Source organism: Corylus avellana, chromosome 1 (assembly GCF_965113065.1).
Source record: "Corylus avellana chromosome 1, dhCorAvel1.hap1.2, whole genome shotgun sequence".
Lineage (NCBI taxonomy): Eukaryota > Viridiplantae > Streptophyta > Magnoliopsida > Fagales > Betulaceae > Corylus > Corylus avellana.
In genome coordinates this window covers 42,953,069-42,980,666 of record NC_142490.1, presented here as the reverse complement: position 1 = coordinate 42,980,666, position 27,598 = coordinate 42,953,069, and the positions used below count along the sequence as shown (strand labels likewise).

The window sequence follows — 27,598 nt, the reverse complement described above, 5'->3', positions numbered from 1 at the left end:
ACCATACCATGTAATTCTTCTACTATTTGTACTGTCTATCCCTTAGCTAAGCAACGTAGGCTTTCATTTCCTATTAGCACCTCAAGTTCATGTTCTGTTTTTGAATTGGTCCATTGTAATTTGTGGGGACCTTTTGCTATTTCATCAATAAATGGAAGCCACTATTTTCTTACAATAGTTGATAATTTTTTCAGATATACACGGGTTTACTTACTTCATTCTAAATCTCAAACTAGCAATATCATTCAAACCTTTTACAACTTAGTTCTTACTCAATTCAAGGTCAAAATAAAAACAATTCGATCTGACAGTGGCACTGAGTTTTCCATGCATGATTTTTTTAACTCTCATGAAATAATCCATCAATTTAGCTGTGTTAAAACTCCACAACAAAATTCTGTTGTGGAACGTAAACATCAGCATTTGCTGAATGTGTCTCGACCATTGCGTTTTCAAGCTCATTTACCTCTTAAATTTTGGGGTGATTGTGTTTTAACAGCCACTCACATTATCAACAGAATTCCTACTCCAAATCTTTCTAATAAGTCTCCTCATGAGCTTATGTTCTCCAAAGTTCCATCATATGATCATCTTAGGGTGTTTGTGTTTTGTTTCTACTCTACATCGAAATAGAAATAAGTTTGATGCTAGGGCAAAGCCTTGTGTTTTTCTAGGATATCCTAATGGCATTAAGGGATATAAACTTTATGATCTTACTTCCAAAACTCAGGTTATATCTCGAGATGTTCATTTTCATAAGTCTGTTTTTCCTTTTACTTATCCTCATCACTTCAATTCTGATGGTTACTTTGTGATTCCACATTCCTTGTCTGATATTCCAATTCCCACTAGTTCAATTCCTGTTTTTGCATCAGAAAATCTACGTAGAACTTCCATTTCTCCTGTTTCATCTTCTACAGTTGATCCTTTACCTGATTCAATTGCTTCTTTACCTGAGTTATCCAATGTTTTCAGTTCCTACTTGTATTCCTTCCAGAAAGTCTACTCGGCAGAAATGTAAACTTGGATATTTGCAACAGTATCATTGTAACTTAGCTACTCACTCTTTCAATTCAATTGATCCTAAAAGTGATATTTCTGTTTCAAGTATTCCCTTTCCACTCAATTCTTTCCTTGATTACAATATGCTTTCTGATTCTTACAAACACTTTAGTTTGGCTGTCTCATCCCAAGTTGAGCCTCAGTTTTTTCATCAAGCTGTATCTTCTCCTAAATGGCTTGAGGCCATGGCAACTGAAATCAATGCCCTTGAAGCAAATGATACTTGGGAAATTACTGATCTGCCTCCTGATAAGCACCCTATAGGCTGCAAGTGGGTTTATAAAATCAAATATCGAGCCAATGGGGAAGTTGAGAGGTATAAAGCTCGTTTGGTTGCAAAAGGGTATACTCAAAGAGAGGGTCTTGATTATAGTGATACATTTTCTCCAGTTGCCAAATTAACCACAGTGAGATGTCTTCTAGCTTTAGTAGCAATCCATAATTGGCATCTTCATCAATTGGATGTCAATAATGCATTTCTGCATGGATCCCTTGATGAGGAGATTTTTATGAAGTTACCTTCTGGTTTTGGTTTGAAAGATTCATCTAAAGTTTGCAAGCTTAAGAAATCACTTTATGGTCTTAAACAAGCCTCAAGGCAGTGGTTTTCTAAACTCTCTTCTACCCTTATACAGCATGGTTTTACTCAATCCATGTCTGATTACTCTCTTTTTACTCAAGTCAAGAAAACCTCTTTTATTATTCTACTTGTATATGTAGACGATATTGTCATAGCAAGTAATGACAATCTAGCTATAGAAGAGCTTACAACATTTCTCAATTCTGTTTTTAGTTTGAAAGACCTTGGAGAATTGAAGTTTTTCTTAGGGCTTGAAATTGCAAGAAGTGCAAAGGGCATTTCCTTATCACAGAGGAAATATGCCTTAGAAGTTTTAGATGATTATGGAATGCTTGCATGCAAACCCTCTTCTGTTCCTATGGAAGCTAATTTCAAGTTGTCTAGAGAAGAAGGTGAATTGATTTCTGATCCAACCACTTACAGAAGACTTGTGGGAAAGCTGGTTTATCTTACAATTACAAGGCCAGATTTATCATATTCTGTGCAATTGTTAAGTCAGTTCATGGATTCTCCTTGTCAGCCTCTTCTTGATGCTGCACACAAGGTCCTTAGGTACATTAAATCCTCTCCTGGACAGGGCATTTTCTTTTCAGCTTCTTCAGAATTACATTTAAAGGCATTTTGTGATTTTGATTGGGCCGGATGTCCTGATAGTCGCAGATCAGTCACAGGGTTTTGTATTTTTCTAGGAGATTCCCTCATCTCTTGGAAATCCAAGAAGCAACATACGGTCTCAAGATCCTCTGCTAAAGCAGAGTATCGATCCATGGCTGCTGTCAATTGTGAGCTTACTTGGTTACATGCTTTACTGAAAGATTTGCAACTTCAAATTCATCAACCAACTTTGGTTTTTTGTGATAGTCAAGCAGCTAGTCATATTGCTGCAAACCCTGTCTTCCATGAACGCACCAAGCACATCGAAATTGATTGTCACATTGTGAGAGAGAAAATTGCTACTGGTTTGATTCGCACATTACATGTTCAGTCCAAGCATCAGCTAGCTGACTTTCTTACCAAGCCTCTCTCTCGCACAGATTTTCATTCTCTGTTGTCCAAGTTGAATGTCATCAATATCTTCCATCCTGCTGAACATTCCACTTGAGGGGGCGTATCAAACTGTATTAAACTAATCTATTTGGTTAGTTTTATAGTTTAGGAAGATGATTAGATAGCAGCTGGTTAGTTATTCTTCATGCACGTGTGCATCACATGTAATGAAAGCAGTTAGATTAGTTTCTGATTAGTTAGCTTGATAATCTTGTATAAAAACAGAGTTCAATGTAATCACATATACATTCATTCATTCAATAAGAAAAGAGAATTAGTTCTTCTCTCTGTTTTCTTGTTATCCTTTGTAACCCTTTCTTATTATTAAAAGAAAAAAAAAAGAAAAAAAAAAAAGGTACCTTTTGACCCATACTTTTCGGTAAAGTTGTGCTTGAAATCATGGGAGTGATTGAGAGTGCATGCATGCTTGTCTGTTTATCAAAGATTTAAGACCAGAATTAGTGAGTTTTACGTACCACCGACAAAAATGCTTATGGAGAAGTAATGGGCTATATTTGTCAAATGTTTTGAAAGTACTTTTTATGTGTTAGTCCTTTCTCCGACAGCGGGGAGTTCATCGACGGCGGCAGTAGTTTCTTCCGGTGACAAGAAAATCAAAACTACCATGCGTGGTCTTTGTTCAAGCGGATTAATTTGAAGGTTTTTTTTTTTTTTTTTTTTGTATGTTTCATTTAAGAAAATTATTTGATACACTTTTTAAGAATTGTTTTGTTTTTAGAGAAACAAACAAATACTAAAAATGCATGCTTGATTATTTTGAGAAACTACTAATTTTTCTTTTCAAGTGTGGAAGCTTACTCTTAATATATATATATATATATATATATATATATATATATATATATAGAGAGAGAGAGAGAGAGAGAGAGAGAGAGAGAACGGTGGCAAGGCTAGGCTTAGCGAGGGAGAAAAGTAACCGCACAACTATCCCTATCTAATTAGGGTGACCGTAAGGGTGACTGTGTGGCTACGTACATCTAACTAGAACAAAAGTGAGACAGTGAGAGAAATAAAGTCTAATTTCTTTTTTGCTTTTTTAGAAAATAATATTTACCCACCTAAGACTAGGAGAGTATAAGGAGAACACTTAGGCCCCGTTTGGTTTGCGGAATAGACCCTTGGATTGGACTAGCTAACACTAGGTATAGCTAGTCCTTTGTTTAGTAATACTCTATTCCTGGGAATTATCTATTCCCATGGGACTACTAATCTCATACACATAGGGTTAATTAAGCCACTCAAAAATGAGTGGCTTAGCTAATCATTTCATGTGGGATTAAATTAATTGTGTAAATTGCCACTAAAAACCCCACTTGTGAGATTAAATTTCGTTCTCTTTCTCTCTTTGATTCTTCTATTTCCCTCTCTCCCTCTCTCTCTCTCTCTCTCTATATATATATATATATATATATATATATATATATATATATATTTCCGTTTCTCTTTTCTCCATCTCTATATTTAGTTTTCTCTTTTTCTATCTCTCTTTCTATTTTCTCTCTGATTCTTCAGGTACAGTTTTTCTGTAAGTGAAAACGATTTTTTTTTTTCTATGCCGTCTCTCTGTACCGTTTCTCAGTTTTTTTTTTTTTTTTTTAATTCTATTTTTTGATTTCTTTTGATTCTCTGTACATTCTCCAACTATATTTTTTTCATTTCAAGATTGAGTTTGATTCTGTTTTCTCCAACTATTTTTGTTTTATATAAATAATTTTGTAGCATAATTGCAAAAAAAAAAAAAAAAGGCTACATACCTGACATAATTAAAAACAAAAAAGAAAAAGAAATTATAGTAAAGTTGTTTATGTTTTTTTTTTTTTTTAAAAAAAAGAATGGAAATCCTTAATAATATAAATTGTATTTGTATTATAAGGGTATTTTAGCAAATTTGATCACAATATGATTTCGTTCACCAACATATTGCATTGTACCAAACGAAGGAATAAGATTAGCTAGTCTGTTCCAGCGTTACAACCAAACAAAGTAATAGGAATAACTAATCTATTCCACACTCTTCTATTCCCAGTAGTAGCTAATCATTTTCCAATGAACTAGACATTCCGCGAATCAAACGAGGCCGTAGTATTCCCCATGAGAGATGCTTCTATGCGGTCATGGCAAAAAACCAATGTTTTCTGCCATCCATTCAAATGGTGACACCTCACCTAATACATCACCTAGTACATGTTAAGAAAATAATACGCAAACACGGGATAAAAAACCAAATTGTTATCAAACCACTTATAAAAAAATCAACCCATCGTGGGTACACTCAAAGAGACCTACGCCGAAGGGTATACGGCTGAGGAGAGCCAGACCCACGCAGGAGGGGAGCCAAACCCAGGCGTGGGTCACGTTTAGGTTCGGCGTGATTTAATTTTTTTTTTTTTTTTTAAATGTGTTGTTTAAGTATTTCATTTTTGTCATCTTCCAAAAAATGCTCTTATACAATATTACACATAACATTAATTCATCTCTTTTTCATTTTTTGTCATATTTCTTTTAGTCCCACAAATTTAATAATACATTTACATATCTCTAATAAATAAATAAAAATAATAATAATAATAATAATAAAACATTTCTCTTACTCATTCGGCGCCGGTTGCCATTTTGTTGTTCTCCACGTGCAAGGCGGCTAGAGAGGAGGACAAGCGGGCTAAAACTCCAAATAAAAAGCGACTTTTATAATAGGTCCCCGATATTTAATGCTTTATATAGACATTAATTTGCCACCACTACAATGTTTCTATAAAATCAGATATTTTTGAAAGATAATTCAAAGATGAGCATTTCCAGAGATTTTGCAAAGAGATGTGTACATAGTCACGTCCTTCTGGGAATCCGGCGTAGACACGTCACACGTGCGATTTTTGTCAACGTTAAAATTAAGGCTGCTACTTGCTAGTGTGGAGTACAACTGTACAAGTGGTGCGATTTGCGTGTGAGCCCCACTGAAACTCAAAAACAAAAATATGGCCCACGATCACATTTCTCACCAAATCAAATTTTGTAAGTGTCCCAATTAATTAATTTTTTTTTAGTTCTAATCTTTGTCTTCTAATATTTGTAGGCGCCGGTTTTTGTCTATAAAACGTGAAAAATATGTTATCAAGGTCCATACTATTGTCCATGTAGCTGATCGAGGATTATTTGCAGAAGAAAAATATTATGAATGCATTTTGGTATTATAATTTTGTTGTTTAAATTATAGATAAGGATGTGTATTTTTAAAATTACACGAATTTAAAGGTTAAATTGTGAATTTATTAACGTTTAGCTACGTTTCAAACAACTTTCACAATAACAACCGTACGTACGTAGCAAGAGAAATATACATAAAATAAAGCTCATCTGGGTGCAACATTGAGCATGATGATTTCATCCCAAGAAAAAAAAAAAAAAAATTGGTCATGATCAGCTAGCGAAAACCATAGTAGATAATGACTTCATAATTATTATTAGTTCCAACAGTTCTCCAGCCTTTCATAGAAATTAAGCATGGTTTATGGATTTTCTTACAAACATACTTCAATTCATATATATGCCATATTACAACCACATTATTCTACAATGTTTAGCAGTTGTAGGCGGTAGAGAGATCGATGAAGTAAATACTAAGCAAAGCAAAATCTAAGTTTTGGTGGCATAAACATTTTCCCAAGTCCACCATCTCTTGAAGCAGCCCGAGAAATTTGTCGTGTTGCAAAACTTCTCCTCATGTAATGCTTGGACTTGGAGGGCCGGTTCAAGTAAGAGTTGATTGTCAGATATTCCTTCTTTGCTCCAGTTTGAAGAGGCAGAGGCTTCGGAGGCTTTGAGTTTCCAACTTCAAGAGGAAGGTAGAATGCTTTATTAATGTCTTGAAGCATTTCTGTATTGGAGTCGTATCCATTGGTAGAGTTGAAGAACATCTGAAATACTTTCAGACAAGATAGATGGAGATGCTTGCATGGTTTCGGCAAATCACTAAATCCATCCATAAGAACATGTTGTAGAAACTCTTTCTTCTTTTCATCGAGTATCTCTCTCACAAAAGCGATTGAGTCTTCAATGTCTGCCTCCGGGTTTTCTTTTAAGTAGAGCAAAACGGAGTTTAGTTTCCCTTCGTCTTTTTCCTTCTGTCATTAGATCACGAGAATATATATATATATATATATATATATATATATATATATATATATATATATATATATATATATATATTCCTGATTAGCGGGAAAAAAAAAAAAAAAAAAAAAAGAGCAACTAATTAAGAAGAAATATAATTAAAGTTACCTGGTAGCTGTGTACGTCATTCAACAAACGAGCGATAAACATGAGTAGTTTTGTAATGCTTTCGTACTGTTGTGGCATGAGTTTGGAGATTGGTAAACTCGGGTTCAAGAAGCATGAAGCTGGAAGAACAAGGGTGTGTGTGGCTATCGACGTCATGCCAGTTTCAAGATACTCCTTCATTGAAGGTATGCTTCCAGTTTTACCCCATGTGGATTCCGTAAACCAGGAAGCAAACGTTTCATACCACTTCATACAAAACAAAAAAAAGACATAATTTGTCAGTTTATTAATAGATATGAGATTTAATAGATTAATTGACGAGTTTATAAGTGTGGGCTAGCTTACTATATCTTGAAGATTGTTTATTATGTCACGTCCTTGTTGTTGGAGGTATTTTGTTGCAATTTCCCTTACAAGATTATCAAGGGCATCAAAGATAATCTTACTATGGCCACTCAAACCCTTACTATCCCATCTGTTATATATTCCATGAGAGAAATAGTAATTAATTAATTAGAGGCAAAGTGATGTCAAAGAAATTATTAGAGAGATCAAATGGCTACGTGCCTTTGAACTGCGTCAGTGAGATCCTTCAACTGAATTAGAGAACCTTCCATGTCAAAGAAATCATCAGCCACTGTAATGAGTATTGCACTCTTTGCGATCATCATGCGTATTTCCGAATCATGAGGCAAGGAACTGCTGGAGGCAGTAGCAAAGTAAGTATACGTAGTTTTCTCTCTACCAAATCCCATATCACTAAGACCCCAATCCTTAGACCACCTGTCTCGATAAAGAAAGACATGTATTGTGAGGAAATTTACATGTTAATTTATTATGAAGGTCTCAAAATGAATTATTAATTGATAATTAAATCTAATTGAAAGTATAGGATACCTTTTGAGCTCCTCAAGTTCATTCTTGTATACTGACTGCTTAAACTCATAGCTTTGCACGGCAAGACGTACAAGTTCATCAGTTAGATGGCATGATAATCTGATCATGAGTTCAAAAGATTTGTTAGTGGATGTGAAGAACACGGGTCAAAATAATAGCAATTAAAATGAAGCGCGCAGCATATATATACCTATGGGAAAAAGCTTTTCCCATCCAGAGAACATTCGAATCCTGTTCTTCTATCCACATCCTATGTTCCAAGTGATCCAATCGAGCAAACCATGGAAGTCTTAACTCATGCTCAACCTACAAGACGTTTTGCAGTAAGATCATGTTTTACGTGTCTTATTCAACAATTATTTCACAATACTAATATGGTAGTGATTCAATAAAATTCCCTTTTTTGGATATGTGATAATTTATTGAAGAAGAACAAAGAACAATTAATACAATAGCTCAAGGCATACTACCCCCCAAAAAAAAAGAATGAAATGGCTTGTAAAGGAAGCGGGTGAAGGAGGTAACAACATAACAGGAGCTAAGATTTTAGAATAGATCGGATTAGAGAAGCCCCACTACTAAAGGACCAAACTATTAAATCACTATTTATATCAAAAGTTTAAGTTAATAAGAAATGGTAAAATTTTTATTTAATCATGACCTTAACTCTGATATGTCATGTTAAATCACAATTTATTCCAAAATTTAAGTTAATAGGAAATGATAAATTTAATCATTTACTAAAGATTAGTAATGCTATTTAGTAAACTATTATGTGACTGCCAAACAACTAAGGTGACTTAACAGTAAAAATTAGTTTTTAGATCAACAACTTTGTAAAAAGAAAAATCAACCGTTTATATTTATTGTCACATAATTCTAATTGTATTATAGTTGTATAGCAATATTCAAAATAACATTTATCTTTAAAGATTCCATCCTCTTCCGTTTTTCATTTCAACTTCTTATTTAATCAGTTATATATGTAAGATCTTCAATAATGTTAAAATAGTCTGTTAATAAATGAATGAATTACCAGTCTTCTCAAGTTTGATGATATAAAATGAGTTTGGTCTCTAGTTCCCACTGAAACAGTTTTCTCAAGTAATTTCTTTGAAAATGATCTAGCCTCCAGAAGGTCGTATTCTCCTGAAAACATGAGATCTGTAGCTCTATAGACATTAAACATTGCACTTGAGAAGTATTCATGGTTGTTTTGTATTTGATCTTGAATATCTTCATGTTGTAAGAACCAACAAAAGCTATCTGCACAAGCAAAAGATGCATATTTGGTTGAATTATATATATATGACAACATTTGAAAGAAAATAAGAAAGCTAGGTTTGTTAACATATACCCGACGGTAAAGCATACCCATGCATGCGCAGGAGCCGAAATGCTAACGAGTCTTTAAATAGAGCTAGCTGTGCTGCAACTAAATCGCTTGGTTTTGCCCATGATTCTTGATTCATGTAATTCCTGAATGTTATGTTCAACAAAGTTTAAGAAAAAAAATAAAATATCTTTCTTTCATGCACTATATATAGATATATATGTTAGGTTGGAGGGAAAACTGATTGATTTCTTAAGCAAAGGATATATAAATGAAGGTGGGGTTTTGTTACCTGTATACTTGTGCCAAAACCTTTTCCGTCTCTTCGATGAAATGCTCAGCCAGACCCAACCTAAATACTTGGTTGACCATGCAAAGCTTAATGAGCTCTTCATCCATGGGATACGTTGCTGGAACTGCCATAAAAATAATTAAACTTTTATCACAAAAAAAAAAATAGATTGAAAAGAGAATCTTGTAGTTAATCTACTTAAATTACCACTTTGTAGTTAATGATAAATTTAATCTAAGGTAAAGAAGCTTCTAACCCCCATTATCACATCTTTGAACAAGTGATAGTAAATAAGCCAAGCAGTGTTTGTTTCCAGTGGCCATAAATGCAGATGCTGTGGCGGAGGGAGATTGGAACAAAGACCCATCGTTGCTCAAATGCTTGATTATATCATCTTCATCAATCTCATAAGATGCAGGCAGTGCTTCAAGATATGAAAGCAATAGCAAACTTTGGTACATATCAGCATCTTTCTCCCTACAAAGAAATAAATCATGCAAAGTAATTACGTTTCTTCTTTTTATCAAACATCATAATTAGCAATCAAATCAAAGTAAACCAATTAAAAGACGACAAAGGATCTTACTTTTCAAGAATTTGTTGCCGCGTGTTGAATAGTTCTGATATGACTCTATTTGTCCCAGGGAGGAAGACAAGCCGCACACCAACTGTATGTGCAAGTTCAACTAGTCCTGGGAAAACGATGGCAAACCAGCGGAGTCGGGGAAAGTGGTTGTCCATTTCTTCAAGTAGCTTCTCGGTGTTTGCCTCGATAAATGCCAACCCTGAATTGAAAATAAGTTAAATTCCAATTAGTTTATCAAGTTAAAAAAATAAAAAAATAAAATAAAAAGTAATTGGCAATATCTCTGAACCAATTACCTATAATGTAATTTTCTAACCCACATTATATTTCATTTTTCAGTTCTAATAAATGATTATAACCACAATATATATGCAAGAGTCCTAATAACAAACTCCTTAAATTTCATTTACTTTTTTAAACGTAGGAAAAACTTTCAAATAGTTCTCCTACAATAAACCTCCTTATTGTTTTCTAAACTAAGTGAATTAAAAGTGTTATTCTAAATCTCAAGTAGCACTTTCTCTTTTGTACGATTCTCACCATCTATGTTTCTTCTTTGCCGCTCTCAACCCAATTAAAATAGTTACATTGAATTTTCATTGTGTCTTTTTAAGAAAAAAAAAAAAAAGAAATAATTATGCTATATATATATATTTCACAGCATGCATGTACCTTTTTCTACACATACTGTCCCGACATTCCACTTTTTGAGTGCAATAATGCAAGCAAGAGTTGCGGGAAGGCACTCAATGTTGGGCATGCCATGGGCGTCACAGTCTCCCCAAGAGCCTTTATCTTTCTGGTTGTGAAGCACCCAATCCAAGCAATTCTTGAACATGGGTTGGGAAGGCTGGTGTGGATCTGGAATCATGGCTAGCCATGCAGTGTCATAAGCAGAAGGAGAAATGAAGGAGTAGGGATCACAATTTGATGAGAACATCTTTTCCTTCATCTCATTAACTAGAGATTGGATTGAGGATTGTACTGATGGTAATTCCATTACAGCAAAAGAAAGCCAATTAATCTCTTCTATTATGATCAAATGCTTGAGTGAGAGTTATAAACTTATAAGGAGCAAATGTGTGCTATTTATAATCATTCTTGAACAGATTTTCTTCGGCTACAGGTTCAAAAATGTGAATCATGGTAGGGATTCTGCGTTCACACAGGTGGCGCTGAATATATATATATATATATATCAAGGATGACTCGTATTCTATCGATTTCGATCCAAAAATATATATATGGCCAAATATATGATGCCAGTCAATTTCTTTATCACATGTCATGTCCATGTCCATCCAGAGGAGGGGCGGAACCACGCTGGACCCCAAGGCCCAAAAAAAAAAAAAAAAAAAAAAAAAAATTATAAAAATTATAAAATTCTTATAAAATTTAATTTTTGACCCCCCAAATTATTATTTTTTTTTTTAGAATTTTGCCCCCCAAACACAAATCTCTAGTTCCATCTCTGTGTTCATCAATTTCTTTCCTTAACATGTACATGGTGGTATAGATAATTTCTTCAAAAAAGACAAGTTAATTGGTACAGATGTCTACTGCCAAGGAGTACTTCAGCATTTTATATATATCTATATATGATGATCTATGATATTGTAGATACCTTTAATTTCTTTTTAGTTTTATTTCATTTTTAAAAGAATATTTATTTCTTTATTTCTTTATTAGTATATATGAACTACCACCACTGAGCATATATTTTCTTCAACTTAATTAATATACGCTTTTAGCAATGAAATTTTTCTTAGTAATTATAATTTCAGTCTCTGGAAGAGGTTGCTCTGCTTTTATATATATGATTGGAGAGATTAGTTCATGTTGCAATCCTGCTTTATGCATGGCTCCTTAAGCAGACACGTAGGTCTTGTTCCCTTCCCTCTCTTCTTCCTTTATTCAATAGAAAATAAAACAAAAAAAAAAAGGAGGGGTGTTCAGACGCGCTTTCCTAGCTCGCAGCTTAATAGGTCGATATACTCAAAATGTCATGACACATAAAATAGAAGACGGTTGACCTCCAAGTCAAGAAAGTGACTTTCCTTAACCATTTCTTTTTACTCAAAAAAATAAAAAAAATAAAAATAAAAAATAAAAAAAAAACTTCAACCACCTGAAATTTTGTAGGATGCTGGCGCCACACCACCTACTAACTAAAAAGGAATGTTAAGTGTTATCATTTCTCTTGGTTTTACGTGGATATTATTTTTTAAAAAAGTATATATATGGAGAAAATACATTTTACTCCTTCTGAACTTTTCACTCATTTGCACTTTGATCTCTAATATTTTAAAAGTGGTATTTGACCTTCCAAACTTTCAAATTGTTGCAATTCGACCATTTTGACTTTTTTTTTTTTTTTTTTTTTTTCCTTTTTCAAAATGCCCTCATCCCAAGTTTAAATAAATAAATAAATAAACAAAATAAAAATAAAAATTAAGGGGTGGCTGACCACCCCAATTGGGCCTAGGGGTGGCTTTGGCCACCCTAGACCGGACACCCACTAATTGAAATTTTTCTTTTTTTTCTTTTAACTTGGGATGAGGGCCTTTGGAGGGAAAAAAAAAAAAAAAAAAAAAAGTCAGAATGGTCGAATTGCAACAATTTGGAAGTTTGAGGGGTCAAGTGTCATTTTTTAATAAACATTTGAGGTCAAAGTGCAAATGGATAGATAATTAAAGGAGGTAAAATGTATTTTCTCCATATATATATATATATATATATATATATATATATATCCTTATTTGATCTCTCAAGAAAATATTATGGTTCCTCCTATGGTTCTCCTCATTTTATGTAGATATTATTTTCTAAAAAAAATAGAAATGAAAAAAAACTTGTTCTTACTTTTTTTTTTTTTTTTGAAATAATAATATTTGCATAAGAGAGACTGGAAGAACACCAGAAAAAAAGAAAACACTTAACATTCTCCTTTCCTTGACCTGATTTTTTTAAAATAATATTCATCTACAACTAAAAAAAATACGAAAAAAAACATTAAGAGATCATTTTCCTATTATTTTAGTCACTTTTTGCCAGGCCCTACTTGCACGACACATATGGATTATCACGTTCGTTCTGGGCCGTTAATTTGAATGAGAAACAAGTGTTGGACATGTGGCAGCAGATCTCAATCGGAATCCTGGAGCCGCAATATACTGTAGTGAAATTTCAAGACAACGAAATTTATAGGGACTGTTTGGACTTTGGAGAGATAAATCCTTTGAATGCATGTCCTTTTTTCAGCATAGTTGGACCACATGCATGCACAATGATCCAAATCCGCCGACGCATGCCCAAATTTCAAATGCAAGGGTCCATTGAATAGACCAGGCATGTTGAATTAATTTGGGTACGATCCAGGTCGATCTCCAAGCACCCTTATCCATCAAATTTATTGCACCAACAATATTATTTGGAGAAAATATAAAAAACTTCAAACTATCAGCCGTTTACAACATAGTCATTTAATGTTTAAAAAATACTAAAGTAGCCTTCAAATTACCAAAATGTATAAAAAATACCACTTATTATTTTTATATTCCTATAATATCCTTATTCTTTTAATAAATAAAATAATAAAATAATTGTAAAAAAAAAAAACCAAACAATTTTTTTAAAATACAAAAAAAAAAATGATAGAATAAATACAAAAAAAAATGGAATAAATAAATAATTTAGGCCAACTACAGTGATTATTTTAGGCCAACTATAGTGACTATTCATGTCGTATTAAAATAAAATCAAAGGTACGGTTCTTGAAATATTCCAACAAAAAAAAAAAAACAATTTAGTCCTTAGAGTCAAATTCTGTTAAAAAATTGTTTTTATTCGCCCATTGATTTTACTTTAATACAATATGAAACAATTTGTAATTTTTTTTTTTTTTTTGACATGTCCGCACAAGGAGGGGGAAGGGTGATTCGAACTAGTAACCTCCGCTTCATTAAGCGTGGTCCCAGCCGATTGAGCTACCTCTTGGGGACAAACAATTTGTAATTTAGGTTAACTACAATAGCTAATTATTTATTTATTCAATTTTTTTTTTGTGTATTTTTCACTAATTTTTTTGGTTTTTTTTTTTTTTACAATTATTTTATTTGTTAAAAGAATAGGGTATTATATATATATATAAAGTGGCCGTTTTTATACATTTTGGTAGCTTAGGGGCTACTTTAGTACATTTTGAACATTAGATGAATATATTGCAAACAACTGATAGTTTGAAGGGCTTTTATATATTTTTCAAATATTATTAACAATCACTACAAAAAAATATGAGTTTTTTGACGTGGCAAACAGTAACTTATGTTTGCCACGTCAAAAACTTTTGACGTGTCTAAGTAAGCACGTCAAAAAAAATTTTGTTGACGTGTCCTTTTCTACACGTCAAAAGTTTTTTGACGTGTGAAATTCACACGTCAAAAGTTTTTGACGTGTGGAATGGACACGTCAAAAACTTTTGACGTGTCAACTTGACACGTCAAAAGTTTTTGACGTGTAAATTTCACACGTCAAAAAACTTTTGACGTGTCAATTCCACACGTCAAAAAAAATTTTTAATAAAAAAAAAATTAACAATAATTTTGATATAAACAAATATGCATAAAAAATTGGCATAAAAAATTATTGTTAATTGGCATCAAAAACTTTTTAATGTTAATTGGCATAAAAAATTAATATTTATTGTCATTAGTATAAATTATAGTTTATTATCATTAGTATATATGTATGCATGCGTAAATTGATCAGTCTATTAATATTAATATGATAGCTACACATATTATTTTTCTATAAATATATAAAACATACTCGATGCATTTATTTTATAAGACCTGCAAAACTCATATGAACTCGACAAACACAATATATGCGGCCGGTTAGTTGATACATTTAATTATATATTTATACATCTAGAATATATGGGGGTTTTTTTTTTATTCTCTAATTAATTTTAATTGGAGAGAATAAATATATATATATATATATATATATATATATGATAGAGTAAATACTATTTCAATAACATTTAAATAAATAAAATTTTATGAAAATAGTTTAAATAAGATAATATATATATATATATATATATATATATATATTATATAAGTTTTTGACGTGCCATGTTTGGCACGTCAAAAACTTTTGACGTGTCATGCATGGCACGTCAAAAACTATTGACGTGTCAAGCATGACACGTCAAAAAATTATATTAATTGTATATATATATATACGTATATATATATATATATATATATATATATATATCAAAAATAATTTTAATTATGATATAAAAAAATATGTAATAAACAACACTTAATGTTAATTGGCATAGAAAATTAATTTTGATTGTATAGGAAAATTATATATAGTTTATCATATTAGTATAAATGAAGTTGGTATATATATATATATATATATATATATATATATATATTGTATGCTTAAATTGATCAGTCTATTAATATTAATATGATAGCTACACATATTATTTTTCTAAAAATATATATAACATACTCGATGCATTTATTTTATAAGACCCGCAAACCTCACATGAACTCGATCGGCCAACGAAACATATGTTGTCGGTCAGTTGATACGTCTACTTATCTATACGTCTAGAATACTAATTTATTTTTTCTCTAGTTATTTGTAATTGGATAGAGTAAATATATGATAGAGTTAACCTAATTTTAATATAATTAAATTGTGAATATCATTTATAATGATTTAAATAATATAATATATATAATTAGTAATTATAGGGTTTTGACGTGCCATGTGTGGCACGTCAAAACCCTATATAATATATATATATATTATCTTATTTAAACTATTTTCATAAAATTTTATTTATTTAAATGTTATTGAAATAGTATTTACTCTATCATATATATATATATATATATTTATTCTCTCCAATTAAAATTAATTTGAGAATAAAAAAAAAAACCCCCATATATTTTATAAGACCTGCAAACCTCATACGAACTCGACAAACACAACATATGCGGCCGGTTAGTTGATACATTTAATTATATATCTATACATCTAGAATATTAATTTGTTTATTTATTTATTATCTAATTAATTTTAATTGGAGAGAATAAATATATATTTATATATATGATAGAGTAAATACTATTTTAATAACATTTAAATAGATACAATATTATGAAAATAGTTTAAATAAGAATATATATATATATATCATAAGTTTTTGACGTGCCATGTTTGGCACGTCAAAAACTTTTGACGTGTCAAGCATGACACGTCAAAAAACCATATTAATTTTCATTTTAATTATATATATATATATATATATATATATATATATGTATATATATATCGAAAATGATCTTAATTATGATATAAACAAATATGTAATAAACAACACTTGAATGTTAATTGGCATAGAAAATTAATTTTGATTGGGTAGGAAAATTATATATAGTTTATCATATTAGTATAAATGAAGTTGGTATATATATATATATATATATATATGCTGCATGCTTAAATTGATCAGTCTATTAATATTAATATGATAGGTACCCACATTATTTTTCTAAAAATATATGGGTCATACTCGATACATTTATTTTATAAGACTTGCAAACCTCATACGAACTCGACAAACACAACATATGCGGCCGGTTAGTTGATACATTTAATTATATATCTATACATCTAGAATATTAATTTGTTTATTTATTTATTATCTAATTAATTCTAATTGGAGAGAATAAATATATATTTATATATATGATAGAGTAAATACTATTTTAATAACATTTAAATAAATACAATATTATGAAAATAGTTTAAATAAGAATAAGAATATATATATATATCATAAGTTTTTGACGTGCCATGTTTGGCACGTCAAAAACTTTTGACGTGTCATGCATGGCACGTCAAAAACTTTTGACGTGTCAAGCATGACACGTCAAAAAACCATATTAATTTTCATTTTATATATATATATATATATATATATATATATCGAAAATGATCTTAATTATGATATAAACAAATATGTAATAAACAACACTTGAATGTTAATTGGCATAGAAAATTAATTTTGATTGGGTAGGAAAATTATATATAGTTTATCATATTAGTATAAATGAAGTTGGTATATATATATATATATATATATATGTTGCATGCTTAAATTGATCAGTCTATTGATATTAATATGATAGGTACCCATATTATTTTTCTAAAAATATATGGGTCATATTCGATACATTTATTTTTATAAGACCTGCAAACCTCATACGAACTCGACAAACACAACATATGCGGCCGGTTAGTTGATACATTTAATTATATATCTATACATCTAGAATATTAATTTGTTTATTTATTTATTATCTAATTAATTCTAATTGGAGAGAATGAATCATATGTTATATAAGATGAAAAAATTATATAATAAAAGAAATAAAACTTTAGTAGAAATAAGTTTTTATTATATAATTATAATTAAATTTATTAAAAATTAAAAAAACGGATATATGGGCTTGACGTGCCAATGTGGCACGTCAAAAAGCTCCTCGGGAAGGCGCGCATTTTTTCTGCAGCGCCTTCCCTTGCACGTCGCCCCTACCGCCTAGACGTTTTTCATCTTTTTTTCCTTTCTTCTTTTTTTTTCCCTCCTGCCACGTCATCTCCTGCATCTTCTTCTCTCCCATTTCTTTCTCTCACAGCGCCCAAGTCCTCCGCCTGAAACCCTCAACACCCATTTTCGTTTTTCTCCTTCAACCCAGCCAACCTCAATGCGCCTCTGCAGCATTTGTCCCAGGCCATTTCTCGCTTTTTCACGTGGTTTTCTCCCCCTCGGTGGCTCTCTCTCTCTCGCCGGCGCACGTCACCGCCGTTACTCCCTCCGGCGACCACGACCTCGAGTTCGGAAGGCTCTCTCACGCTCTCACTCGTTCTCCTACTCGAAAATCAGGTATATATATATATATATATATATATATATATATATATATATGGGTTTATATACATATATATATATACACAGAAAATTATATATGGGTTTATATATGTGATTATATATGTGATTATATATTTCGTAATATCTATATATATATATATATATATATATATATACATATACATAATCTGCAAATATATATATACCGATTATATATTTATAGATTAATTATATATATATTAATTAAATTATTTAATAGATAATTAATTAATTTATATAAAAAAAATGTAATTTACAATGTAAATTAATTTTATAGGTTAAGTAAGTAATTTATTTGTTTAAGATATATGTTTTGTAATATATTTGAATAGTTTGACATGTTTGGTTTGTATATGGTGAGAATACTGTTTAATGTATTTGCATGCATGCATGTACAATTACGTACCTTGGTAGTTTGAAATTATAAGATGAAAAAAATTTTGCATTTGGATGTAGACCCATATTTTGTGTAGGTTTTGATTAACAACGACATATCTATTTCTATCGATTCGTATGTGAATGGTTTAGTAAACGAAAAAAAAGAAAACCAACATTTAACCTAACTAGCTATATGTAGTTTATTTAGGGTGCCCATATGTAATTTACTTAGGTTTTGCATATTAAGATTATGTAGATGTTATAATTAAAAGTCAATTTATGTGTTTGTTTATTAAGAGTGAAAGTAAAAAAATTGAAACGATGTAGTTAAAGAACCACAAAAAATAAAAGAACATCTAAGTAACTAATTTAGATTTATTTTATTCAGTTGGGGTCCCATTATTTAAAGCTATGGACAAGAGTTGGATGACAAAGTCTAGGGGTACAAGGGAATACAGAGATGGGTGTAGATCATTCGTGGACTTTACAGTTAGGAACTGCACAATCCCTGATGGAAAAATTCACTGCCCCTGTAAGGTGCGTCGTAATAAGCAGCGCCACCCGCCGGATTTGGTATTTGACCATTTGACAGGGGGTAAGGGAATAATGATTGCATACAGAACCTGGTATTATCACGGGGAGAGGCCTGTCCGGGATCCTGTTGCAGTCTCTTCGTCGTCTACCATGAACACGGATCAGGGTTTAGGCGCAGCACAGGGTGAAAACATGCGGTCAATGTTGCGTGATTTATTCGGCATGCACGATGTCATGGAAGACAATTGTGAGCCTGAAGTTGCGGTGCAGAGGAATGAAGAAACTGTGAATGAAGAAGCCGACGACAGTGACATAGTAAAGTACAGTAACTTGCTTAAGAAGGCAGAGAAGCCACTTCATGATGGGACGAAACATATTAAGCTTAGCGCTACTGTACATCTGTACAACTTAAAGTGTGTTGGCGGACTTAGTAACACAATATTTTCATCTTTTCTTGAGTTCATCAATCAGTTGTTGCCTCCTAGTGATGAAGCTTTGCCGGTTAATACATATGAGGCAAAAAAGTTTCTAAGGGACATGGGCCTCGGGTATGAGAAGATCCCGGCGTGTCCTAATAATTGTATGATATTTTGGAAGAACAATAAGGATTTGGATACATGTGCTGTTTGTGGAGTATCTAAGTGGAAGGATGACATTCAGTTGGATGAGGATGGGCAACCCATATCATCGAGTAAGAAACGGCCGGTGAAGGTGTTGCGGTGGTTTCCACTTATACCACGACTACAGAGATTGTTTATGTCAGAGCATACTGTTCCTTACATGAGGTGGCATACAGAAGGCCGGACCAAGGACGGTGTATTGAGGCATCCGGCCGATGGTGAAGCGTGGAGGGCATTTGATAATTTGCATCCAGACTTCTCGGCGGACAGCAGGAACGTCAGGCTTGGTCTAACCTCGGATGGATTTAATCCATTCGGAAACATGAGCACATCCCACAGCACTTGGCCTGTAATGCTTGTACCGTACAACTTGCCTCCTTGGACGTGCATGAAACAAACTTCATTCATACTATCCCTGATAATCCCGGGCCCAAAGTCACCTGGAATGGATCTAGATGTCTACCTACAACCCTTAATTGAGGAGTTACAAGAATTGTGGACTGTAGGTGTACGCACATTTGACGTGTCCAAAAAAAAGAATTTTGTGCTACGAGCCCAGTTGATGTGGACAATTAATGACTTCCCGGCATACGCAGATTTGTCTGGGTGGCCTAACAGGGGTGAGAAGGCATGTCCCTGCTGTATGTACTCGACGAGGTCCAGGCGGTTAAAACACGGCAGAAAATTTTGTTATATGGGGCACAGGCGATACTTGCCTATTGATCATCCGTGGAGGAGAAATAGAATAACATTTGACGGCAAACAAGAATTTGAATGTGCCCCAGATGTGCCAAGTGGAGATGAAATTCTTAGACAATTGCAAGATATGGCATATGGAGATGAGAATGCCGGTAAGGCAAGGGCGGATAAGAAGAAAAAAGACAAGAAACGGAAGAAGAGTGGGGCGACAGAAAGAGAAGGCGATACTGCCAACGTATTGTGGAAGAAGAAAAGTGTTTTCTTTAGATTGCCATATTGGAAAGATAATCTATTGCGGCACAATCTTGATGTCATGCACATTGAGAAAAATGTGATGGACAACATTCTTGGTACAATACTGGACATTCCGAAGAAAACAAATGACAACATCCAAGCCCGCACAGACTTGCAAGAAATGGGGTTGAGACATACACTTCATCGTACATAGGCGAGGATGGTAAAACATATATGCCCGCAGCTTGTCACACGATGTCTAAGGAAGAGAAAACTCAGTTTTTGAAAGTGCTTCGAAATGTAAGGGTGCCGGACGGATATGCCTCTAATATTTCTCGATGTGTACGACTTAGTGATTGTACGATATTCGGGTTGAAGAGCCATGATAGTCACGTAATTATGCAACAACTTCTCCCTATTGCATTGCGTGGATCATTGCCAGGAAACGTGGTAAGGCCACTTGTCGGGATTTCTGCATTCTTCAGGGGTATATGTTCAACGTCATTGACACGAGATGATATGGACCGATTAGAGGGTGACATTTATATTACTTTGTGCCAGATGGAAAGGGTCTTTCCCCCAAGCTTTTTTACTGTGATGGTTCACTTGGTCATGCATCTTGTCCGTGAATGCCGACTTGGTGGACCGGTACAATATAGGTGGATGTATCCGGCAGAGAGGTAAAATAGCTTTACTAATATTCATATTTATGAATTTTTATTTTATATGAAATCGTCACTAACTATAATGAATGAATTATGATCATATGTAGAAGCCTTGGGGTGTTCAAATCTAATGTCCGCAATAAAGCGGCTCCTGAGGGATGCATTGCGGAGGGCTACATAGCAACGGAGTTGGTTGCGTTCTGCTCAAGGTATCTAGACCACGCACCAACATTTCACAATAGGACTGTAAGAAACCCAGATGGTTCAAAGGGGGCGGGAACACGAGTTATCCTCGACCGTGTCACATTGACACAAATTCACCGATACATTATTTTTAACTCGGATGAGTTCCTTCAACTACGGACGTAAGTCGTGTTAGTAGTGTATACAAGTTCAATATCACCTTGAACCCTTAGTTGTGAATTATAATATAATTGAAACGTTGTATTGTAGGGTGCACATGGATACACTTAGGCGTTCATGCAGTAGGGGGCGAACGACGGAGGATCAGTTTGAAACCCAACATCATGCGCTATTCTCCGATTGGTACCGTGACTACGTAAGACTACCGTGACGTTTAATTGTTACTGACCCATTATATTTAGTTATTGATTCATAACAACTAAAGAAACTTTCTTATGGTCAATTTTTACGTATGTACTTACAGGTCGATCGATTGGACGATCGACAAAGGAAGGAATTAGGTCACAAACTGGTAATGCATTGTAGAGGGCCGAAGGCCACAGCGACTAGATATAACAGATATGTGATTAATGGAAAGCTGTTTCGCACTATTGCATGCGATGCTGGAAAAAGGACCCAGAATAGCGGGGTGTGCGTGCCAACAGTTGATGGTGAAACGTACTATGAAAAGTTGACGGAAATAATTGAGGTGGAGTACTTTGACAGGACTAGGTATGTTTTGTTCAAGTGCGATTGGGCGGATAACACGAGGGACAGGGGGTACAAAGTTGACGAGTATGGCATACTGCTTGTCAGCTTCAAAAACCTTATCCACCGGGGCCAGGAAATTACTGATGAGCCGTATGTGCTAACGTCACAAGTTGACCAAGTCTTTTACGTCCAAGATGAAAGGGACCCTGATTGGGCTTGTGTTGTAAGAACTAAACCTAGGAACGTATACGACGTTGGACAAGGTGAAGGTTCTGATGATGAAAGTGTCAGCTACCACGAGTGTGAGCCGCTCCTATTGACTAACAGTAATGAAGTGGATCCCCAGGATGACATTGACTACATCCGACAAGACTTAGATCCGTATGTGATTTAAAAAAATTTAAAACTTTAATAATATATATCGTTCACATTTATTTTGACGTATTTAATGTTATTTCATTCTACATTGATTGATTATATTGGTGACTTTTTTATCTATTATATACATAATTAATTGAGTATATTATGTGTTTTGCAGGTTGACATGAGTACGCGGGGGAAGAGTAGACGACGACAGTCCCCACAGATAGACGACCAGGGGTATAGACCCTTGCTCCCTGAGCATGGGGAAGGGTCTCAGCCGGTTCCCTATGATCTTGGCACTCCATGTCCTACCATGAGTGAGTTAGGTGTATGTGGACATGGTGAGGTAGAGATGATGTTTCCCCCTGAGTTGAACACGGGTATACCATACAGTGAGCCATCGCAGCCAGATGATAGCGAGACACAATATTATGGGGAGCATGCGGATGATGGCTCAGGTGACTTGGAGGCCGAAGATCCTCCAGAAGTGTTGAGCGTTCGACAACTCCGGACAATAAGTAAGTATATATGTTTAAAAAACTCAGTTTGAATATGTATAAAATTTATGTAGTAATTCATTAAATTTGAAATAAATAAATTTTGCAATTATTAATGTGTTAGGTACCAGGGGAGACGGGAGCACCCAATTTCAGGTGGTGGACATCCCACCATCGAACAAGAAGTGGGAGGTCCCCCTTGGCCAAAAAATTGTCTGCGAGTACAATAAAGCATGGCAGCCCGTAGGATTTAGCGGGATGAAATTCAGAAGGGAGGCCGGGAACGTCATAAGGGCAGGGACTTATGTTAAGCTCCGGGATGAATGGGAGCATGTACATCCTCGTGCGAAGGAAGATATATGGGACACCCTTATGGTATGGTTACATTTTTCCTCATATTTTAGCAGATGTATTTCAATATTTTAAACATTAAAGTGTGCAATTATACGCCTAATTTGTTTGATTTATATATGCAGACTCAGTTCTACATGCCGCCTGAGTACAATATTGAGGCGATTAAAAGGGACGCCTTCAAAGATATGGGCACAAAGCTGAAGAGTTGGAGACACTCTGTAAAAAAATTATTAAAAATTCAAGCGGGTGATACTCCAGACTCAGTGAAGGCGAGAATGGGTGAAGATGCCGTTAGGAGATACGCCCAGTGGACTTGAATGTCTTGTTGGCGAGATGGTGCGACCCGAAAAATCAGGTACGTCAGGAGTGTTTTCAGCAATTACGAGCTTCAAAACATTTTATGAATGACATATGTAGAAGTTAATTTTTAAAGAAAAATTAAGAAGACAAAATGAGCAATTGGCTAGTGGAATTAATTGTAGTTTCATTAATTCTAATTGGGTTAGGCCTGACATTTTAAGACTTATATACATGTAGGAGTATGCTGCCAAGATGAAAGAATTGCGAGCAAAAAACAAGGAGCCTCACTGCACTGGGTCGATGAACTATGCTAGAGTGACACATCAAGAGGTACTTATATATATATATATAATCGGTTGTTTTAAGTAAAAAACACGTCTTAATTTTTTTTTGTATGCAGACCATAGACGCGGGGGGCACTCCTCCAACTCGAGCGGAAAGTTACATCAAGACTCACACATACGAGGAAGGTGGCTATCCGAATGACGTGGTCAGAGAAAGATGTGTAAGTACTCAAGCATAGATATTTTGATAAATTATTTATGATTAACGTTCCTTATACGAGATACTAACATATTTTTTAATGTACAGGAGATGATGATGGAATTGGCGCCTACTGACCCGGCAAATACTGATACCGTGACAGAAGGGACGGTACGGTGGACACCTAATGACGCGTATGCTCAAGCGCATGGAAATAAGCCGGAGTATGCTGGTAGGGTCCGCCAGCTGGGTCCGAATGTGCTGCCGGTGCGGGGCAGCATACATTCATACTATACACCGTCCCAGACACGGTCTCAAAATTCTTGGAGCTCCTCGGTCTCACAGATGACAGATAGAATCAGAGAACTTGAAGATGAGCGGGCAGCACAAAAAAGTGCAATGGATGAGATGGCGAGGCAGATTGAAGCACAAAAAGCCCAGATAGCAGAGAAAGATGAAATGTTTGAGGCTCGTTTCCGCCAGCTTGAGGCAATGTTCGGGTCGACGTCTGGGTCTGCGCCCCCGAAAGGTAATTCTATGTTTTAATTTGTTTTCTAACAATTGTTCACTGTTAGAATAACTGTTACAAACCCCTAGTTACAGTGGTCAATTTTAAAACTTACGTATATTTGCATCATATTATAGAATAATTTTTAATTTTTGTATTGATTATTATTGGTTCACAATTCATTCGCAGGTAATGCAAATTAGGAGTTGGAGGATGATTGTGTTGAGTAGAGCGCCATAGGGCTGGTCATCACTTTTTGTTAAGTTCTACATACATATTATTGTTGCCATGTTTTGTATATAGTTAGATCTCACTATATGCTTGTTGAGACTAATTGAAACTAATTTCTAGTAGATACTCCAGAAATGTTTTATTGTATATTTGTTTTGCCTTGTGTTAGAACGTTTTTTTGATTTATATATATGTTTTGTTATGTGTTGTGTTGAAATGTAGTATGTGTGTTGAAATTTTGTTTGTTGGATATTGGATACATATTATTAATGAAGTTGTGTTGTGTTGGATATATATATTGGATATAGAATTTTGTTTAATGAAATTGTGTTGTCTTGGATATATATATTGGATATTGAATTTTGTTTAATGAAGTTGTGTTGTGTTGGATATATATATTGGAAATAGAACTTTGTTTAATTAAGTTGTGTTGTATATATATATATTGGAAATAGAATTTGGTTTAATGAAGTTGTGTTGGATATATATATTGGAAATTGAATTTTGTCCAATGAAGTTGTGTTGTGTCGGATATATATATTGGATATATAATCTTGGATATATTATCTTGTTTAATGAAGTTGTGTTGGATATATATTTACTTGGAAATTGATTATGGATTGGATTATGGATAGTAGATTATATATGTAGATGGATTGTGGATTATGGATTATGTAGGTGGATTGTATCATGAATGTGTATTATGTATTGGATTGTGGATTATGTAGGTGGATGTGTATTATGGATGTGTATTATAGATTGAATTGTAGATTATGTATGTGGATTGTATTATGTATGTGGATTGGATTGGATTGTAGATTATGTAGGTGGATTGTATTATGTATGTGGATTGGATTGGATTGTAGATTTTGTTTAATGAAGTTGTGTTGGATATATATATTGGATATTGGATTTAGTTTAATGATATATATGTTGGATTTTGGATATATGTTGGATATTGGATATATGTTGGATATATATTGGATGTTGGATATTGGATATATCTTGGATATATATTGGATGTTGGATATATATTGGTTGTTGGATGTAGGATGTTGGATATTGGATGTAGGATGTTGGATATATATTGGTTGTTGGATGTTGGATATATTTGGATATATTTGGATATTGGATATTGGATATTGAATATTGAATATTGAATATATTTGGGGATATATATTATTGTTGGATTATGGATTATAGATTATGTGTATTATGGATTATAGATTGGGGAATATCAGGAATATTTGAAATATCAGGAAAATCAGGAATATTGGATATTTTATTATGAATTATTAAAAAAAAAAAAAAAAAAACATTTTTGACGTGTCAAAATGACACGTCAAAAAGCTTTTTGACGTGTCGAAAATGGCACGTCAAAAACATTTTTGACGTGTGAAAATGACACGTCAAAAAATTTTTTGACGTGTCACAATGACACGTCAGAAACAATTTTTTTGACGTGCCATTTTCGACACGTCAAAAATTTTTTGACGTGTCACTGTAGCCACGTCAAAAACCCCAGTTTTTTGACACCTACCCTTTTAACGGTCGACAAACGTCAAAAACGACGCGTCAAAAACCCCTAGTCAAAAACAAAATCAATTCTTGTAGTGAATGCATAAATAATAAAGCAGAAAATAATAAGATAATGACACAAAAATTGCCTCAGTTCGACTTATATATGTCCTAGGATAAAGCCTGAATGCTACATTAATCTCCTATTTCTCATAGTGTTGTTTACAATATAACATGCTCCTATTTATAAGAGAATCATATTTGATATAAATAGACTTCTAATACTTAGTCCTTAACTATAACTAGACTTCAACTATAACTCAGTGATAATCTTCAAGTGTGACTCGCACGGTGATATTCTTCAATTGTAAGTCAATAAGAGTTTTCAACTGTGACTACTATTCTTGAACTCTATGATATAGTCTAACACTATATAGAGGTTTTAGTTTCAGTCAAAATTATTGGGACTCATTTTTCCTTAATTTGTGGCATATTACGTATACATCATTATTTCAATTATCTCTTTTTGTAAATCCAATGGATCAACTATTTAATTTATAGAGTCATATGGGTATCACAAAAAATCGATGGTAGATTCATCCATTCACTATATAGAGATGGTTGAAAGAATAATTTTTATTATCCTACAAATTTAATAGCGAATTTGTCAATCTCTTATACAGAGATGGACAAAAAATGAACGAAAGATGGAAACCATGCATGCAAACATTTCTCTTACAATTATTGGCGAGGATTCAATATTTCTTTTAAACAGTGTCGAAGGAAAACAAATGTAACTTTTATTCTGATTTTAATTTTAATTGATCAAAGAATTTCATAACGTACACTTATTTTTGACAAGTGACAAATGACAATGAAAGTCGGCGCCGGTTTATGAGAAATATACGTGTTTTCCGCCTTGTGTATCAAGGAGTAGTATTTTTATGATTCAAGTTTACAATTTTGAAAAGCAACCACAATGTGATGGAGAAGGTCATCACGTTGCCTTCAGTATATATGATTTTTGATTAGTTAATTCCATATGCGTATATAGTATAACACACATTAATTAAATAAATAAACATATTAGAGATTTTATCATTACCACTTTAAACTGGATTTAATAAACGCGTGGATGCCTGGATGGAAGGGGCATAATGCCCCTAGTTTGAAGCAACTTAAGTAATATTAGGATAGTTGACCGTCCTCAGACATGTAGTCT

At 33.5% G+C, this 27,598-nt stretch overlaps 1 protein-coding gene and 1 pseudogene across 1 annotated transcript; one reads left to right on the top strand and one right to left on the bottom strand.

Annotated features, from left to right (window-relative positions):
• Positions 1 to 6,327: 6,327 nt before the first annotated feature.
• Positions 6,328 to 11,096, bottom strand: LOC132169897 (S-linalool synthase-like). Its single transcript, XM_088515562.1, has 12 exons — positions 10,769 to 11,096; positions 10,097 to 10,295; positions 9,767 to 9,987; positions 9,511 to 9,634; positions 9,243 to 9,364; positions 8,922 to 9,151; positions 8,076 to 8,191; positions 7,886 to 7,984; positions 7,556 to 7,771; positions 7,334 to 7,463; positions 6,989 to 7,234; positions 6,328 to 6,831 (listed from the first exon to the last, which is right to left on the bottom strand). Exons 1-12 carry the CDS (start codon positions 11,094 to 11,096, stop codon positions 6,328 to 6,330), a joined length of 2,535 nt encoding a protein of 844 aa, XP_088371688.1.
• A 3,372-nt stretch (positions 11,097 to 14,468) lies between these two features.
• LOC148589891 (small nucleolar RNA SNORD90) lies at positions 14,469 to 14,572 on the top strand (annotated as a pseudogene).
• Positions 14,573 to 27,598: the final 13,026 nt, after the last annotated feature.